At 50.4% G+C, this 18068-nt stretch overlaps 1 protein-coding gene across 4 annotated transcripts; it reads left to right on the top strand.

The window, feature by feature from the left end:
- Window positions 1–4757: 4757 nt before the first annotated feature.
- KIAA1191 (KIAA1191 ortholog) lies at window positions 4758–18058 on the top strand. 4 transcript variants are annotated; one of them, XM_006097676.3, is made up of 9 exons: window positions 4758–4961; window positions 5938–6044; window positions 6301–6386; window positions 8531–8709; window positions 12124–12250; window positions 14186–14310; window positions 16177–16283; window positions 16426–16562; window positions 16665–18058. In XM_006097676.3, exons 3-9 carry the CDS (start codon window positions 6359–6361, stop codon window positions 16871–16873), a joined length of 912 nt encoding a protein of 303 aa, XP_006097738.1. In that variant the 5' UTR covers window positions 4758–4961; window positions 5938–6044; window positions 6301–6358; the 3' UTR covers window positions 16874–18058. The 4 variants fall into 4 exon arrangements, with proteins under 4 accessions (XP_006097738.1, XP_006097741.1, XP_006097742.1 ...); XM_006097679.3 differs by lacking the exon at window positions 6301–6386 and adding an exon at window positions 6195–6269; XM_006097680.3 differs by lacking the exon at window positions 6301–6386.
- The last annotated feature ends 10 nt before the right edge of the window (window positions 18059–18068 follow it).

Here is an 18068-nt window from a genome sequence, read left to right as displayed (position 1 = left end):
CGCCCAGCGCCAGCACCAAAGGGGCTCAGCGGGCGCGGCGCCATCGGGCCTGGCGCGGGCTCGGGGCGCGGGCCCGGGGCGCAGGCCGATCCAGCGGCCGCCGAAGATGGCCCCGCTGCGACTGCCACGGCCGCGCCCACCCACCCACGGGGTTCCACACTACAAGCCCCACAATGCACCTCCGCGGGCCCGACAGGCCGCGCGACCGGGGGCGGGGGTGGGGGCGCGGGCCGAGCGCGGGGACCTCCGCCCCCTCTGCCGGTGCTGAACCGAGCGAGGCGGTGCGGGGGGAAGGGGACGGTGACATCGGCCTCCACCCAGCTCTTCCTGGGCGTCAAGAGCTTAGCTCCCGGCTGCCCCGGTCACCCCTGCAAACGGTGCCTCCTGGAAGGGAAAACCGAGGCCCAGGTCGCACCCCGGTACAGCGACCTGCGTCCTGAGCTTCCCTCAAGGCCTCAGGGAGGCCCTGGCCGGTTTGGCTCAGTGGATAGAGCGTCAGCCTGTGGACTAAAAGGTCCCAGGTTCGATTCTGGCCAAGGGCACGTGCCCAGGTTGCAGGCTCGACTCCCCCCAGTAGGGGGCGTGCAGGAGGCAGCCAATCAATGATTCTCTCTCCCCATTGATGTTTCTCTCTCCCTTCCTCTCTAAAATCAATAAAAGAATAAAGACCTCAGGGGGCAATGGCTACAGTACCTCATCTAATTTGTGGTTGACTGACTTTCAGGACTACTAAGGTGCTAACTTTGAATTTATTTCAAAGGGAGAAAACTAACCCAAATTGTTTTCAAATGCCATCTTTTTTTGTTTTTAAATATTATTATTGATTTCAAAGAGAGAGGGAGAGAAATAGAAACATTAATGATGATAGGGAATCATGGATCCGCTGCTTCCTGCACTCCCCACTCTGGGGACCGAGCCCGCAACCCGGGCCTGTGCCCTGACCAGGAATCAAGCTGTGACCTCCTGGTTCATAGGTCCACGCTCAACCACTGAGCCACTGCCGGCCGGGCTCAAATGCCATCTTTATGGAAATGATATATTGTCATAAATGAAGTCGACATAATCTGTGTGCAGACATTCAATTAAACATACTAATTTTGATTACGCAGATTTTAAAAAATATTAGAGCCAATTATTTTACTTTTAGTATTCAGAGATTTTTTTGTGGGTCCCCAAAAAGCCTGTAGACTTACATTCTGAGGTACTGGGGGCTGGGACTTCAGCATATGAGTATTGGTAGGACACAACTAAGCCCAACACAGGGACTGTGTCCTCCGTCCCAGTGTACCCCAAGCACCCAGCATAGTGCCTGACAAAAAGTAAGACACAGGAACACAATTTCTATCTAACTAACTGCTCCAGACTAGCTGTGTGACATCGGCCTGATTCCTTCTGTTCTCTGCACCTTAGTTGCACCATCTGTAGGATGGATGAGTTGGTTTCTTTTTTTTTAACCTTTTCTAAAGATATGATTTTATTGATTTTAGAGAGGAAGGGAGAGAGAGAGAAACGTCAATGTGAGAGAGAAACATCTATCAGCTGCCTCCCATATGCACCCCACTAGGGGGACAAACCCACAACCTGGGCATATGCCCTGACCAGGAACCAAACCAGCAATCTTTTGGTGCATGGGGCGACACTCAACCAACTGAGCCACACTGGCCAGGCAAATTTTTAATTTTATTGGTTTTAGAGAGAGAGGACGTGAGAAAGATTTGTTGTTCCACTTATTTATGCATTCATTGGTTGGTTCTTGTATGTGCCCTGCCAGGGGATCAAACCCAAAACTGTGCGTATCGGGTGCCTGCTCTAACCAACTGACCTATCTGGCCAGGGCAAGTTGGTTTGCAAGGACAGTCTGACAGTTGAGTCTCTAGCCCAGCATCCTTAATCTCTACAATGAAATCTTTCTCCCCCCTCACCACTAGAGGGAGATGTGGCTTCCAGTTTTTTCTTCCTTGGAAATGTACCTGTTGTCCCAGGGATTTTAAAAAGTGAAGCTGCCCTGGCTGGTGTGGCTCAGTTGGTTGAGCTTTGTCCAGTACACCAAGTAGTTGCCAGGAAGGCAGCCCATCAATGATGTTTCTCTCTCACTGATATTTCTAAAAAAAAAAAAAAGTGGCGGCGCTGAGGCCAAGGACAGCCAGCAGCCAAACTATCAGGTAGATTACTCAGCCTTGGGCTTGAATTTCAACTCTGGCTTCCTGGCTGAGATACCTTTGCCAAAGTCCCCCTGAAAGTATTAGTTTCTTCAGCTGCCGATTGGGCAATGGAGACGGACAATCCCTGAGCACTGCTAGGCGGATGCCTCATCTATGATGACAAAGGGGGCAGGCTTCCAGGTAGAGCTCCCAGTCTCGAGAAATGCCCCCTCTTGCTACCCTCCTAGTAACCCAGTTCCTGTCTGCCGAGGGGTCTGGCAGCTCTGTCTAGGGAACGGGCCTTTCTGAAGGCTTGGCCTGGCCCGAGAGGGGAGAGGTCTAAGGGAGGCAGGTGACCCTTCCCCATGAAGTGGAAGGCAAGAGAGATCCTGGTCAATTCTAATTTTCAAGGCTCATGTTTACTAAAGTATGAAATGCCCAAGGAAGTACAAAAAGACAATTCAGGGTCAAAACTAATTTAGAAAATTAGTTTCCTCATAAGTGTATGTTGTAACTATACATAAAAAGGCAACCGTATTCCCTGGTCAGCCACACGCAGGGCTCCTTGGCCAGTGTCTGGCCCCAGAAAAGAACCATGCAGTCAGACCGTATAGAACTTCCCAAAGATGCTGCTGCCCTTGGGGAAGGAAGGTGGCTGTGCACAGAACTGGAAGCAGCTTGGTTAAGAACCAAAACCAGCCGAAACCGGTTTGGCTCAGTGGATAGAGCATCGGCCTGCAGACTGAAGGGTCCCAGGTTTGGTTCCGGTCAAGGGCATGTACCTGGGTTGCGGGCACATCCCCGGTGGGGGATGTGCAGGAGGCGGCTGATCGATGTTTCTCTCTCATCGATATTTCTGACTCTCTATCTCTCTCCCTTCCTCTCTGTAAAAAATCAATAAAATATATTTAAAAAAAAAAAAGAACCAAAACCAGAGTCAGGAAAAAAGCACAGAAGAGGGGAGGGCGGGACTTCTAGTGCCACAAGAGAGCCCCTGCAGGAGCTGAGGACGATGTCCTGACTTTAGACAGCTCAGAAGGTACCCTTCTTGGGTTTGTGGATTCAGTCATGACAGACTGAATCCTCCTTAACTACGCAACCAAGACACTTATTAAACTAATTTAGCCCAGCTGGAGTGGCTCAGTGGTTGAGTGTCGACCTATGAACAAGGAGGTCGGGGTTTGATTCCCATTGGAGGCACCTCAGGTTGCGGGCTCGATCCCCAGTAGAGGGCGTGCAGGAGGCAGCCAATAAATGATTCTCTCTCATCATTGATATTTCTCTCTCCCCCTCTCTTCCTCTCTGAAATCAATAAAAAAAAATTAAAAAAAAAACTAGTTTAGTTGCATGGAAAGCTTTGAAGGGAGTCCAGGCCTTAGATGAGTAAAGTCCCCAATTTTAAAAAAAATACAATACCCATTTGAAGGGGAGAACCCCATAAGATTGTGATGGTTAAAAGTTTATAGTTAGTCTATTTCTTTGTGGAAAACAGCAATTTCCTCACATGGCTACTACCTGCCTCGATCATGCCATAGTTTCAGACTCAGTACTGCAAAAGTCAGAGATAAAGTTGTTTTAAGTCAGAGTCGGTAACTTCCAGGAAAGGCTTCAGTTGTCTTTTATTTGAGGATAAGAATGAAACAAGGTGATCCTGCCTTCTGGTTCATAGAAGGCTGCAAAGTGCTGTTTCCTCCCCTTCTGACAGGCGTGATGTGCATTCTGTTCTGCTGATGGAGGAGGGCAAGGTGTCAGCTTTGCTTCCACGGAGGGTTAAAATGATGGCATATATTATTTTAAAAGTTCCAAAATAACACTTTGAACACACACACACCACATTGCAATGTAATTGTTGCTATTTACAAGCTACTTTTAAAACTTAGAAATGACTTTAATGTGTGATGCAGTCAGGTGAGGTGGCCTGGTGATGACACTCAAGTTTAAAGTTGTCTGGAGAAAGCCTCTCAGTCCTGCCAGTAGACCTGGCAAGTGTCAAATGCTGAAATCTTTTTATTTTTAAATTTTACTTTATTGTTGACAGTATTACAGATGTCCCCCATTCCACCCCCCTTTTGCTCTTCTCCTCCCAGCCCCTGCCCCACCCCAGGCCTTCCCCACACTGTTGTCTGTGATCCCTGGTTATGCATACCTGATTACGAATGCTGAAATCTAAATATGAGACCTACTCCCCAGCCAACCACAGCCCTCAGAGATGAGGCTTGACGGCAAGCTTGGAACGTGGGGTAGAAACATGTTGCTTTATCATGTTTGTAAACCCTGCAGGGAAAACAACTTTCTTCCTTCAAGTTGTGACATTTGAGAGGGCATCTCTTCAGGCGTCACTTTCGTTAGTGTTTTAACAGGGAAATGACATTCGGACCACCTTGTCTAGAGGAGGCGGATGGGGTTTGCCCCCTTTTTTGGTTTTGCTACCAGTATGAACCCTGACTAACCCAGTTCTTGCTGGAAGAGGGTCCCTGCTCATTGCTTCTCTTAGATTCTAATCTAAGACTTAGAATAACAGCGGGATCTTGGGGGCCTTTCCGCTCGTGGACTACAACTCCCAGCATGCCCTGAGCGTCTTCCGGACCAAGTATCGCGTGACTTGAGCGGCTCGGGAGGCTTTATCACGAAGGCGGCGGCCCAGCCGGCATCTTAGGCTCCCTGGTCGGTTCCCGAGGCTTTTGAGTCGCGATTGACACCACAACGCTCACGCCATGGCTTGGATCCCGACTGCGGCACCACCTCTAGAGAGACGTGGGTCCTCGGAGCCTGTTTAGTACCGGAGCACGGGCTGTAGGCAGCTCCGCGGCGGCAAAGCAGGTATGGAGGTGGGCCGGGCCGGGCCCTCCCGGGGGCTCCATCCTCCGCGGGGCCAGCGGGGCGCGCTCCCGGCCCCTCCCGCAAGGCCCTGGCCGGAGTCCTCCCCTCCCCCTCCCCCAGGCTCTGGGATCCCGAGTGGGCCTTCCCTCTGACGCTGTGCCGCGCGGGGCCTCGCCTCTGCTTCCTCCGACCGGACTTGCCCGGGACCTCCCCCCGCCCCCCACTCCCCTGCCGCCGGCTGCCAAGCCCCGGCCCAACCTCCGTGGTCTCTCCCTGCTCGCTGGGTGGGAGAGGGGCTGAGTCAGACCTGGCCCTTCAGATCCCAGAGACATGGTCGTGCGCCCTGTGTCGGGGATGCTGGAGCTCCGCGGGGGCGGGGGCGGGGCGGAAGTGGCAGGGGTGTATCTGCTCGGAAGGCGCCCGGACCCGGGGGACGGCCGCACTTTGGTGCCCTCGGTGCCCTTGAATGAAGAACTAACGCCGTTTGCCTCTGAGCTGCGTCGGGATAGAGGGGCCGTGTAGCGAGTTGAAAAGCAAATAACTCTGCTTTCTCGGGGCTTTGCTTGAACTCCCCGGCGAACGGGATGCAACTACCTGTCTTGCAGGTGGGCCGCTTATCGGTGACCCAGGACAAATCACTTGCCTCCTGGTTTTCAGTTTTCTTCTTTAAGTTGGGGATAAACAATCCCCGCTTGGCGGGATTCCTGCAAGGGTTCAAACACTAGCTAAGTGTTGTATAAAAACCCATATAAATATTAGTCGGCGTTAGCAACAAAGAATGAATTTACCCTCTGTGCTACCTAGCCCCTCGCCGTGGGGTCAAGTTATCGGCTGAACCCTGAGCCGTAACTTCCTGAAAACCAAACCAAACCAGACTTCTAACCCTTCTGCCAGGCCGGGGAACCCCTGGATGTATAGGAGGCTGTTTGGCAGGTGCTGACGGGCCGGCCCAATGCTCTTTGCTTGTTCTTCTTAGAACCTCTGGAATGGATGGACTCTTCCCCAGAACTTAGCTCACGTGCAGCAGCTGGACCATGTTCCTCACTAATCTCTCTCTGGCAGCGTAAACATCATTTCACTCGGGTAAGGTGACCTTTTCACCAGGTGTAGTGTTTCTGTCCTATCGTAGGTGTTAAGATCAGCCACAGGTGTGGTGAGATCGTTGACATTAGCTTTTTTTTCTTGCCTTGGCATGTTGCTCACCCATTGGCTCATTTATGTGTGTTGTTTCAGCGTTGTAAACAAGCCATAACACGCGTTGTGTGCCTGTCAAAAGAACAGCGCTGGAGCTATTCTTTGATGTTCACTGTAAGAAAACGCTTTTTGTTATTCTTATTAGGTGGCAGGGACTCAGCTCTGAAATCTATATAGAAAAAGTACCCGGATCCAGTCTTTCAATGGCTTCGAGACCATCAGAAGTGCCTGGTAAACTTAATTCTTTTTGGTAAAGTCAGTTCTTCATGGTGAAATCATGTTTGGTCCTCAACGGTGCTAGCCAGAAACCACTTTTTCTGAACCACATATTGGTTACTCTTGGTGGCCAGTAAAGTATTTAGATTTAATAGATTGGCATCACTTAAATATTATCTTATTAACTACCCAGCCAGGTGGGTAATAACATTATCTTATTAACTAATTAACTACCTGGCTGGGTAGTTAATAAGATAATGAACCCAAAATCTAACTGGAAAAACAGCAGTCATTTCATGAGTCGTGGGTCTCTACAGCAATTGTTTCTGGGTTACTGAAGTCATTGGTCCCACCTTGGACTATTTTAGTGGGAGGGGCAGTGATTTTGTAATCAAAATTTGAATCACTCAATTTGAGGTAATCAGTGAAGTATAGATGATAGTGCCTATCTCTTAGGGCTGCGGTAAAGATTAAACATAAAATATGTGAAAATGTGTCAGAGTTAGTGATGAATATGCATTTAATGCCCAGAAAATCTGTAGGATGTTTCTTAGTAAATATTAGCTGACTTTATCATTATTTAGGAAAGCTGTGGGGATGGCTGTTGGGAGAAGTCTTAAGATGTTTTTGAAATCGCTCCCAAATTCAGAGGAGTAATAGGGATCTTCCCATGTATCCTGGTATCGATCCTCTAGTTTCGACTTCATCAGCTTGCGTTTCCGTTTGTCTTTCATTGCTCTCGTGATTAGCATAAATTCTGCTGTGACCATCCCAGACCATCGTGCTGCACTTGTCATGTGAATGCTTTGGAGTGTGGGCGCATGGAGTGTTGCATGTAGAGTGAGCACTGGCTTAGGTCTGTGTTCTAGCCCCACCCACACTTGCTAGCTGGGTGTCACTAAGATCTATGCCTCAGTTTCCTGAGCTGGAAAATGGGAAGGATATCTGTTTGATGAGAATAAGGTAAGATGAGGGATGTAAGTGCCTGTTAAGGAAGGGCATTTGGTAATTATTATTGGCTTATTTTTATTGAGGTGATTTACATACCATCAAATTCACCCATTTAAAATGAATAATTTAGTGTTGGGGTAACTGTGGCCACTATCTAATTTCAGAACATCTTCATCACTCCAAAAAGAAAACCTCATACCCATTCCTCTCCCCACTCTCTAACCCCCACCAGCCCTTGGCAACCACTAATCCTCTTTCTGTTTTTAGGGATTTATTAGTAATTATTATTGATGTTAACAGCAATAATAATGGTAGATACTTGGTTCCCTTGCTGTTTAAATGACGTGTCTTTGCTCATTTGGACTTGGTGCCACACAGGCTGATGTTTTGGAGAGTGATTGTATAATTTTAGCAACAGGAAAATGTCACGTGAAGGCAGGATGTGGACATTAGTTCTGCATGAAACAAACACTCAGTGAACTTTGCTCCCTGCTGGCAGGGCTGCGGGGCGGGTGCCTGTGTCACAGCGGGGCCTTCCGCCAGTCAGGCCCGCAGATGAAGGACAGGGTCAGCTGGCAGCACGGGTTGTCAGCAGTTTCTGGGCTGGCAGTCGCGCTGCTGCTTAAATCCTGCAGAGCACTCAGAGCAGAGTGGAGTGGTGGCTGGAGCGAGTGGTGGCGCTGGGCAGCGTATTTTAACCATTTCTTGTCACCGCGCTCTTGTTTTCTGTGGTGCGGTAGGGAAGGCAGAGGGTTTGCAGTCGAGCCCCAGCTGGCTGCTTGCTGTGTGAGTTGGAGCAAATCACTTTACCTGTAGGCCTTTCCTCATCTGTAAAATGGGAATAAGCACGTATTAGCCTCAGTCTCGGTGAGTGGAGAGCGGTGGTAGTGCTGTGGGGCAGAGTCTGGCATAAGAGCAAAAGCTTTGAATGAGACAGGATTGGACTTTGATGACTTACTGAAGTGTGTGACTTGCTCAGGTTGTTTAAACCAAGTCAGTGGATTAGGGCTGCTGAGTGGGTCCAGAGGAGCATCTAGGTGCCAGGCATAAAGGCAGGGGTTGGTATACAGGTTACTTTCCTTGAATGGATTCGCTTTTCCAGACAAGCTTTTCTTGCTGTGTCCCAGAGTTTCCTGCCTACAGATGAGTTTAAAGCTGTTAGCGTGCTCAGTTGCTGAACCCACCCTGACAGGTGTCTCTGTTCTTAGCTCTTGAGCCTAGTGGGCCTCTAGGCAAGATGTCCCTGCCCATCGGGATGAGCCGCCGGGCATTCAGCTATGATGATGCCCTGGAGGACCCTACGCCCATGACTCCTCCTCCATCGGACATGGGCAGCCTCCCCTGGAAGCCAGTGATTCCAGAGCGCAAGTACCAGCACCTCGCCAAGGTACCTGACCCTGCCGATTGCTTCTGGCAAGCCCAGCCTTTCGTTCTCCTTCCTCAGCTCCGGAAGCCTCCGTGGCTCCGGCACCCGCAGGATCTGGCCGCCACCAGTCCCTGTGTGTGTTTTCTGGGCCTCAGCTGGAGTTGGTGGGCCTTTTTTTCTTTTTAATTCAAACTAGAATGGCTATGTGTTCTCCTACCTGAGACTCCTCTGTCCAAACCATCTCATTTGCCGTAGCATTAAAAATGCTAGCTCCATAGTCTGGCTCTGCACGACCCGCTCCTGTCTGCTGCTCCCCCAGTGATCTGACCATGCAAGTTACCCAAGGTTTCTTGCACTCACCAGGGCATTGGGTGCCTAAGTCTTTGCTTCCACTGCTTCATTGCCTGGAATGTTTACATCCCATCCTGTTCTCCTCCCTCCTCCCTCTGCTCCCCCCTGCCTGACAAGTGGTGTCCTTTCAGACATCTCTTCTGCGAGGACTTTCCTCCTGATAAGACTGTCACCCTCCGCTGTACCACAGGCCCCTGTCACAAGCCCTACGTTACTTGCCACCTCCCAGTAGCTCTGCAGGGCAGAAGCCGTGCCAGTTTTGTGCTCCACCTGCAGTATCGAGCAGAGGACCTGGCATGAAGCGGATGCCGGAGTGACTGGGGGGAAACAGTTGGCTCTTTCCTGAACACAAGCTGTACTTTTTGTCATGCTCTTCCTCCTGCCGCAGATGCCTTTCCCACATAAGAGCTGCCTTCTTCCTCAGGCCTTGCTGCCACTCCCAAACACTACACGCCTCGTCCCACTGCGACCTGCTCTACAGCCCCTCTGTGCAGGCTTCGGGGGTTCTCACGTGCTCGTTGCAGGCATGTTACCGAAGCCTGTGCTTCCTGGCTGTGGGGGCTGCCGCTGTCACTTCTGCTTGGTTCTGTTGCTGAATAAACAAGGCCTACCAAGTTCAGATGAGGCCATTTAATCTACAGCTAGTTTCACTGAACTTTGAGCTGTGTGACAGCTCAGGGCCTGACAGGAAGTACATAGTGAGCATCCTATATAATAAAAGAAAACATGCTAATAGACCAAAAGGTGGAACAACCAAACAACTGGTTGCTATGACGTGCGCTGACCACCAGGGGGCATGCACTAAACATGGCAGGCGTAGGCCACGGTGGGATGGTGGGGCAGGTGAGGGGGGATGCCAGACCAAAGCGGGGCGCTGGTCGCTGTCATCGGGGCGAGCCTCTGGTGGTTACTGAAAATTCCTTGCTCCCGTGCGTCGCAGTCCCGCCTGGCACTTGCACCTGCTGCCAGTGACAGCTCCGCTCGCCCCCGCTGCCCGTGCCTGGTGCCAGTCCCAATCGCCCGGCACCATCAGCAGGTGCAAGTGGCTGCTGCCAGCCTTGATCGCCCCTGAGGGCTTCTCCACCTCCCCCTGCTCCTAAGGGGTGATCAGGGCAGCAGCTGCCACTTGCACCCACTGACAGTGCCAGCCCCACCCGCACCTGCTGCTGGCACCGGCCTCAATTGCTCCACGCCTTCAGTGGGTGCAAGCGGGCTGGTGCCGTCAGCATGTGGGAGCGGGAGTGGCGGGGAATGGGGTTGCAGGCAGGTGGGAGGGGCTGGGCGGGGGCGCAGAGGATGGGCCGAGACCCGCCCCTGTGCCCACCGCAGCCTCAAAGCCCACAGTTCCTTTCAAGGTGCACAAATTTGTGCACTGGGCCCCTCGTTTACTATAACAGACCTGGGTATGAATCCCATAATGGTCTATATATTAGCAATGACCTTGGGCACAGAGCCTCACGCCTGAGTGTCTCCGCTTGAGAAATAGGAATGCTTTTGCCATGGAGGTGTGGTGGGATTAAATAAAAGAAGATTGAAAGATTTGACACATATTAGGTGTGCAGGAGACACTGACTCCTGGCTCCCAGCCCAACTTGGACTCGGTAGAGCTGTATTTGATGCCTTTCTAATGGGTCCTCCTCACCCCTTCCCTTAAGCTCTCAGAACAGGGAGCTCCTTTCATCACAAGCTTCCCCTGCAGCTCTGGGGGAAATTCCCCGTCCATTATGTACCGATGTCTGACCCAGTTAGTTGCTAGGAGTAAACGTCCATGTAGAAAGGACTGGCAGTCCTGGTGAGCCCGACCCTGGCAGCCTGCCTGCAGTGACAGCAGTGGCTTCCAGGGACTGGAGCCTCTGGTAAGCCGGGCTCTGCCAGTGCTCCCAAGGGCGGCACACCCTCCCATTTGTAAAGGCTGCTGTTTGCCAAGGCAGAGAATGGGCTTCCCATTTGCTGTGGTGCCCCAGCTGGAACAGCTGCAGTTTTGAACAGCTGCTCTTAAAGGGAAGCGCAGCTGGACTCATCACATGCATTCTTTCATTCGGCCTGCCTATCCCGCATCTTCCAAGTAAGGAAGCAGAGGGTCACGTTCTACTCCAGTGAGGTCACAGCTGAAAATTATAATCTCCGTTTTGTAACAAGAACACACTTTTCATACTTCTCCCCTCCTTTCTGATTGTCTTAGTTCCTTTAGGGAAGTAGAGAACAAAGAATAAACCCAATTTTCTCCTCCCTGCTCGTCCTGAGCATGGCATCAGGGGTTGGAGTGACAGAAGGTGGCGAGCTCTTGGCTCTCACATTAAAGATTAGGAGCTACATAGAATTTTTTTATTTATTTTTTAAAATACATTTTTATTGATTTCAGAGAGGAAGGGAAAGAGAGAGAGAAATATCAGTGATAAGAGAGAATCATTGATCGGCTATCTCCTGCACACCCCCTATTGGGGATCAAGCATCCAACCTGGGCATGCCCTGACCTGGAATCGAACCCATGACCTCCTGCTTCATAGGTTGATCAACCACTAAGCCACACGGGCCTCTTTTTTTTGTTATTTTGGTTTGTTTTAAAGAACCGTTAGAGCCGCGGTCTTGGGGACCAGCAGCATCAGTATCACTTGGGAATTTGTTAGAAACATGAGTTCTAACACCGCCCCCCCCCCCCCCAGGCCTACTGTGGGGTGGGGCCCCGCGATCTGTTTAACAAGCCATGCAGGGCATCCTGATGCTCTGAAGTCTGACAACACTGAGTGAATGCAGCGATGAGTTAAGCCAAAGCCAGCGTAGTTACGCCTGGTACATGGTCAGTGAGCAGTAGTGGGTTCTAGCAGCCTATTGGACAGACACGGGAAGTAGGAGACCTCAGCTTCACATTCTGGCTTTCCCACTTTTATAAATTCAAGTTATTTATATGTCTATCTCTTGTCACTATGGATGATATTTATCTAATCGGGAGGAGACAAAAACCCTCCCTTCAAAGATTCCTCACGTATCAGATTCAAGGTGTTTCAGTGACTTCTCCCCAAAGGGGAACAGTTTAGCTGTGACCCGCCTGTTCTGCTCAAGTGCCTCCTTACCTCTCTTGCACAGGTGGAGGAAGGAGAAGCCAGTGTCTCCTCCCCTGCCATGACCCTGTCATCGGCCACTGACAATATGGACAAGGTCCCAGTGGTGAAGGCTAAAGCCACCCGTGTCATCATGAGTTCTCTGATCACAAGTAAGCGCTCTGCACCCTCAGAATAGAGTGGAAGAGGGTTGGGGAGAGGAAGCGTGCATGGGGTTCTGCAGACACACTGCCTTCGCCTGTCCTGACTGTGCCTGACAGGTGCCAGCTCACCAGTGAAGCTCCATTGAGGTGAAGCTTTGCCAAATACTAGGCATCCCAGTTGATGGAGGTGTATTCCTGCTGCTCTGCTGCTATCGTCTTGTTTGCCCAAGTCCATCAGAATGGCCTGGGGCCAGTGACTTAACTGGCAAGACTCCTAAATGAACTGGGGAGTCTGGCTGGCAGGTGGAGGAGGGTCCCACCTGCCTTGTCTTTCTTTCTGTTTTTTCTTTTTTTAATTAAGTGGTTCAAAGATGTTCCCCTTTCTGGACCTTGAGGCAAGTTTGTTGCCTCAGCTTCTTTATTTTTAAGGATGTGTGATTTGTGGTCCTAATGAGACTGGCAACAGGGAGCTTGCATTTTTTTTTTTTTTAACTTTGGTTCTGCTGTGGGAAGTTAACAGTTAATCATTACTCAGTTCTGCTTGTCAGCAGCAGCCTCTGCCAGGGACAGGGCGCGTAGAGGTTCTCCTGGTTGGCTCAGTTTTGGAGTCTGAATTCCTTGTTTCTCTGCTCTGGGAGGCATCGTTTATCCACGCAGTTACTCGAGAACTCGCCCAAGAACCAAAAGTCCAAACTGCCCTTGGACGTCCTCTCATTCACATGGAAACTCGCCATTTGCATCAGCAACCACTGCTTGTACTGTGCAAGCTGGAGAATGTTCTGGCGGTGCTAGAAGGAAGGCTCGGTCCTCTCCTCCCAGCACAGTGGCTTCTCTCTGGAAGATGTGCTTCCCCAGCAGCAGAGCGTCCCAGCTCCCCAGGGTGTCGGCTAATTCACTTCCACTGTGTGCATATTTTTACATGATTGCAGATGTAGTCATACCTTTCTTTCAGTTAATACTGCTATGAACTTCTTTGGATGTTGCTCTAGTCTTACATTGTTAAAAAATAGCTACATTCAAAGTACTGGTGTTGGTGTGCTGTGATGCATTAAATCCTTTCCTACCTTTTAAATTTTCAGGTAACTACCTGGTAAGACAGTAAAACATCTTCATACATTTAGGTTTTTTCCTGAGCTTCTATTTCTGATAGAAATAAAATAGTTCCTGCGAAGGGGAATGACTGAGTCATAAAGGACTCTGGGCTCTGGACTTTCGGTCCACAGCTGCCACATTCCTGTGCGTGGGCTGTGTTAGGTCGTATCCAGAGTAAGCAAAAAACTCAGCTGTCATTCATTCCACGGGATAAATGACTTATTTACATATTCTTTTAGAGAAATTTTATGACTTTATTTGAGCCAAACTGCCAACATATGCCGGGAAGCAGGGTCTCAAATGCTCCCATAACTGACTTATTGTTTACAATATAAGTCGATCACATCTGTCTGTCTGCTGTGCCAGCCGCCGTGAGGGGCACTTTGACACACGAGAAACGTTGGCTCGGTAGACCTGGACTAGTTCAAGGCACGTTCTCTGGTTTGAATTGAATTGATACCTTGGTGCCATCTAGGCAAAATGTGGCCCGTTTCTCTTGGTGAAGGTCCTTGTGTGGGTCATGAGGGCGGTGAGCCTCTTAGGAAATTGTATTTGGAGAATGCCAGCTGGCTTCTCCATGTTGCCTTTCTAAACACAAAGGGAATGTCACAGTGTACGAATCGCAGGAAGGTAAGGAGTTTCCCTGGTGGTTTCTGTTCTTGGTGTGAGGGAAGGCTCCCTCTGGTTCTCGAACCTTCGTGTGAGGTTTGGAATTCCTGCTGGTCTGGGGAAACCTCCTCGGGCGGCCCGTGTGGCCCTTGCTTCTGGGGAGAAGAGCGGATATCTGTGCTCTCTGCCCCCATTTGTGATGGGAGAGCGGGTGGGCATGACTGTCATCTCCTCTGCTCCCAGAACAGACCCAGGAGAACATTCAGCGTTTTGAGCAACAGGCAGGGCTGAGAGATGCTGGCTACACACCTCACAAGGGCCTTACCACCGAGGAGACCAAGTACCTTCGAGTGGCAGAAGCACTCCACGTAAGCTCGTTTGACAAAAACGACACCGTCATCACTCAGCGTGAGATGTGGCTGTGGTTTAGAAGTTACCAGCTCAGCGAGGTGGGGGTTGCGGGGAATGATGCAAAGAGAAGAGGTGAGGAATGTAGAGCTGTGTGAGCCCACCTGTGGTGGCACAGGGAGCCCTAAGGTCCAGGGCTCTTACCCGGAAGGTTCTGCTTATCTGTCTGTGAAGTGGGGGTGTCTGGTCAGGAGGAGGAGAGGAGCCTCTGTGCTCATGCATGTGGTGTGTGTGTGTGTGTGTGTGTGTGTGAGAGAGAGAGAGAGAGAGAGAGAGAGGGAGAGAGAGCGAGCACGTCAGGAACAGTAAAGCCAGTGTGGGTCGCTTCTTGTACCAGAGCGATGGGTGCTGAGGGGAGAGGAGCATCGGCAATGTCAGAGGCACGACACTCGCTGGAAAGAATGGCATGCTCTGTGTTTGAAAAATTAAAAGCAAGTGCAGAATTGGGAAGTTTTGCTCTTTATTCTAAAATTGGAATGAAGACTAATTTTTGGTAAGGTTAATGATGACCAAATAGTTGTATGAATGAAATAATTTCTAATGACTTTAGCTCAAGGAACACCACTCTGTACTTAACAGTGCTTCATGATCTCTGAGGCACTCGCATCACTTATTCTTTGTGTTAATCCTCTGAGGTAGAAACTGTTCTTCATGTCCTATCAATACAGAGACTGGCGTCCAAGTTCATGTACTTAACCCCTCACAGCACCTGAGCTCAAGTCTCCTGATGCCCTATTTCTTGGTGTTTCCCCCATATTCCAAAGTTGTCAGAGACCCTGGCTCTTGAAGGCCTCAAAGGAGGATCATGCCCACAGTATGTAGACGGAAGAGTGAGGTGCAGCGAGTGGCCTGTGGGCGGGATGTAGGACCTGTGGACTGTCGCATTTCCTAATGAGCATCCCAGATGATGTTTGCAGGCTGGGTATAAAAACCACTGCTGAGGGGCATCAGAGTTGGGCTGGCCAGTGTGAGCTGTCAGACAAGACAGATGCTTCCGGAGAGGGGCACGTGGGTCTCTGATTCGGAGAACTTCCCAGGATCCGTGTCTGAGTTCCAGTTGAGCAATTCGCCCTGCATAATGGCAGAGTTGACTTTGGGCCATTTTCTGCATCTTGGCCACCGCACTAGAACACAAAGCCAGCTGAGGTGCCGCTTGCGTAAGCTGCCGTGGAGTGTTTGAGGGAAGTGTTAGGGGGAGTGTTTGAGTGTTCAGGCAGGGGCATTGGTTTGGATGTGGTTGGGGCTCGGCATTGGCACTCCAGACATGGAGCACAGAGGCAGTCAGGGAGCCTCGACCTGGAAGAACTGGGAAGTAGACTCTCCCCCCCGGCAGCCGCTTGTCTGTATGTCAGCGGTATGTTTACAGAGCGGAAGGAACCAGGGTGGCTGGTTACGGGAGGAAAAGGTTCAGATGGGCAGGCTCCACAGAGGAAGCAGGCAGCTGGAGGAGTAGCATGCCCGAGTGACGGGCGTGACGGATTGTCCGTGGCAGGAGAGACAGTAAGGGAAGAGTTCAAGGCCATACTGAGAAGGCACAGAAGGCCTGCAGCTTGAGTTCTGGCTCTTGCACTTACTGGCTGGATGAGGTGGGAAAACTAAAAGCTCTAATGTAGTATTTAGTGCAGAAATGTTGAAGATGTGTTGTAGAATTAATCTTTTTTTTAAAAGATGGATGTCTATCTAGTATGACAAAATCAAAGGAATATCTATTCTATAATCCAAAATTATTCTGCCTATTAATGTCTTCCTTTTGCCTGAAGTTGGTGTGGACCAGGATGTTTATACCCAAACTTGGCTCACGTCTCTCTTCTTACCCATCTGAACAGACACTAAAACTACAGAGTGGAGAGATAACGAGGGAAGAGAAGCAGCCGGCCTCCGCCCAGTCCACCCCCAGCAGCACCCCCCACTCTTCCCCTAGGCAGAAGCCGAGGTGAGCCTGCATGTGCGAACGTGGGGCTGCAGCCTGGTTTCTGAGCGAGAAGGGGGAGCTGACCGTTCCTAGGCTTTTCGCACGAGGCACTTCCCGGGGGCTGGGAAGAGATCTATTGGCTGTTGTGTTCTTTCTCTGCCAGAGGCTGGTTCTCTTCGGGCTCTTCCACAGCCTTACCTGGCCCACATTTTAGCACCATGGATTCTGGGGATAAAGACAGAAACTCGGCAGATAAATGGAGCTTCTTTGGACCAAGATCCCTCCAGAAGTCTGATTCGGGTAAGCCAGCTCCCTCAAGAGAGAAAGCGTGTGCGGCATTTACCGTGTGCGGCAGGAGCTGCTTGCTGCTTTTGAAATCGTTTGCTCTGGTTCCTTCTGCAGGAGGCTTTGCCACCCAGCCCTACAGAGGCGCCCAGAAGCCTTCTCCAATGGAACTGATGCGCATGCAGGCCTCGCGGATGGCCGACGATCCAGCCACCTTCAAGCCGCCCAAGATGGACCTCCCAGTGATGGAAGGGAAGAAACAACCGCCTCGGACCCATAATCTCAAACCCCGGGACTTGAATGTGCTCACACCCACCGGCTTCTAGAGCTTTCTCTTCCATTGACTGAATCGAGGTGTCTTGCACCCACTTCCTTATTACCCTGGCTCTGACATAGGAATGGTTTTGTTTTTGGTTTTTTTTTGTTTTTTTAAACCTTAACCTGGGGCTAGAACTGGAGACATTACTGGTTTTTGAGAAACATTAGTGCAAAGCTTGTCCTGTGTGGAAGAAGCCATTGTGCATTGCTTTAATTTGAAGTTAGACTGAATACTCTCAGCAGTGACGTATGGAGGCCTGATCACCTGTTTTTGCATTATTTAGCCTAGACAAGAACTTGATCATTGCTTACGAGGTAGATAATGCTTATGTTGTTCCCAAACCAAGACTTCTTGATTCCTTTAAAGACCAGGGTCAGCGAGGGCATGGGTAAGTCAGGGAGTAGAGGTGCTGTCTAGTCTCTGGCCCTCTTGGCGGCTGGTGCTGTGTGCTCCATCCTTGTGGCTGCGGGGACCTACGATCCGTTTGAGATCTGGGCACGAAGAAGAGCCAGACTTGGCAGGGACCCTTCTCCTGCGTGGAGACCGGAGCCCTCGCTCTAGCTTTAGGGCAGAGCCGGCTGCTACTGTGGTGCCTCCAGGGCAGTTCTGCTGGGCAGCGCTTCTCTTCACCTGTCAGCAAACACAAGTCTTGCATATCCTCTGCTGCACTTTAAAGTGAGATTAAGTTAACTCCAATTTGGTAGGAAAGTTTCTAAGGGAGAAAATGCAGCCTACTGCTTTGGTGTAGATTAATGGATGTTAAGGTTTTTTAAAATAAAGATGGTGGTAACTATACGTAGATTCTAGTCCAGACGTTCATGTGAAACAAGTGTCACCAGGACCTGAAACTCTTTCTAAGAGCCACATAGAAGGATGAAAAAAGGTTCTACATGCAACCGTTGTCCCCAAACGAGCCTCGGACCTGTGTAAGCACAGAGCGTGCTGGGGACAGGAGCCAGGGAAAGCACCTGCTCATCCTCCACCGCGGCCGTGGGCGGTCCTTGTCCTGAACTGTCTCAGACTCTGCTGTTCTTGCTTTGGAGGGGTCGTGTCTACATAGGGAGCTGGGCTGAGCCTTCCCCAGAGAGGCCCTGCATCTCAAAGGATGAAAACAATTAATTTATTTGTGTCTTCTGTTAAGCTCGTATCTCTTACTTGTTTTGACAATAAAATTCCTTACTACTTTCTCAAATGTGCATAGC

Source organism: Myotis lucifugus, unplaced genomic scaffold (genome assembly GCF_000147115.1).
Source record: "Myotis lucifugus unplaced genomic scaffold, Myoluc2.0 scaffold_208, whole genome shotgun sequence".
NCBI lineage: Eukaryota > Metazoa > Chordata > Mammalia > Chiroptera > Vespertilionidae > Myotis > Myotis lucifugus.
This window is presented reverse-complemented; position numbering and strand designations above follow the sequence as displayed.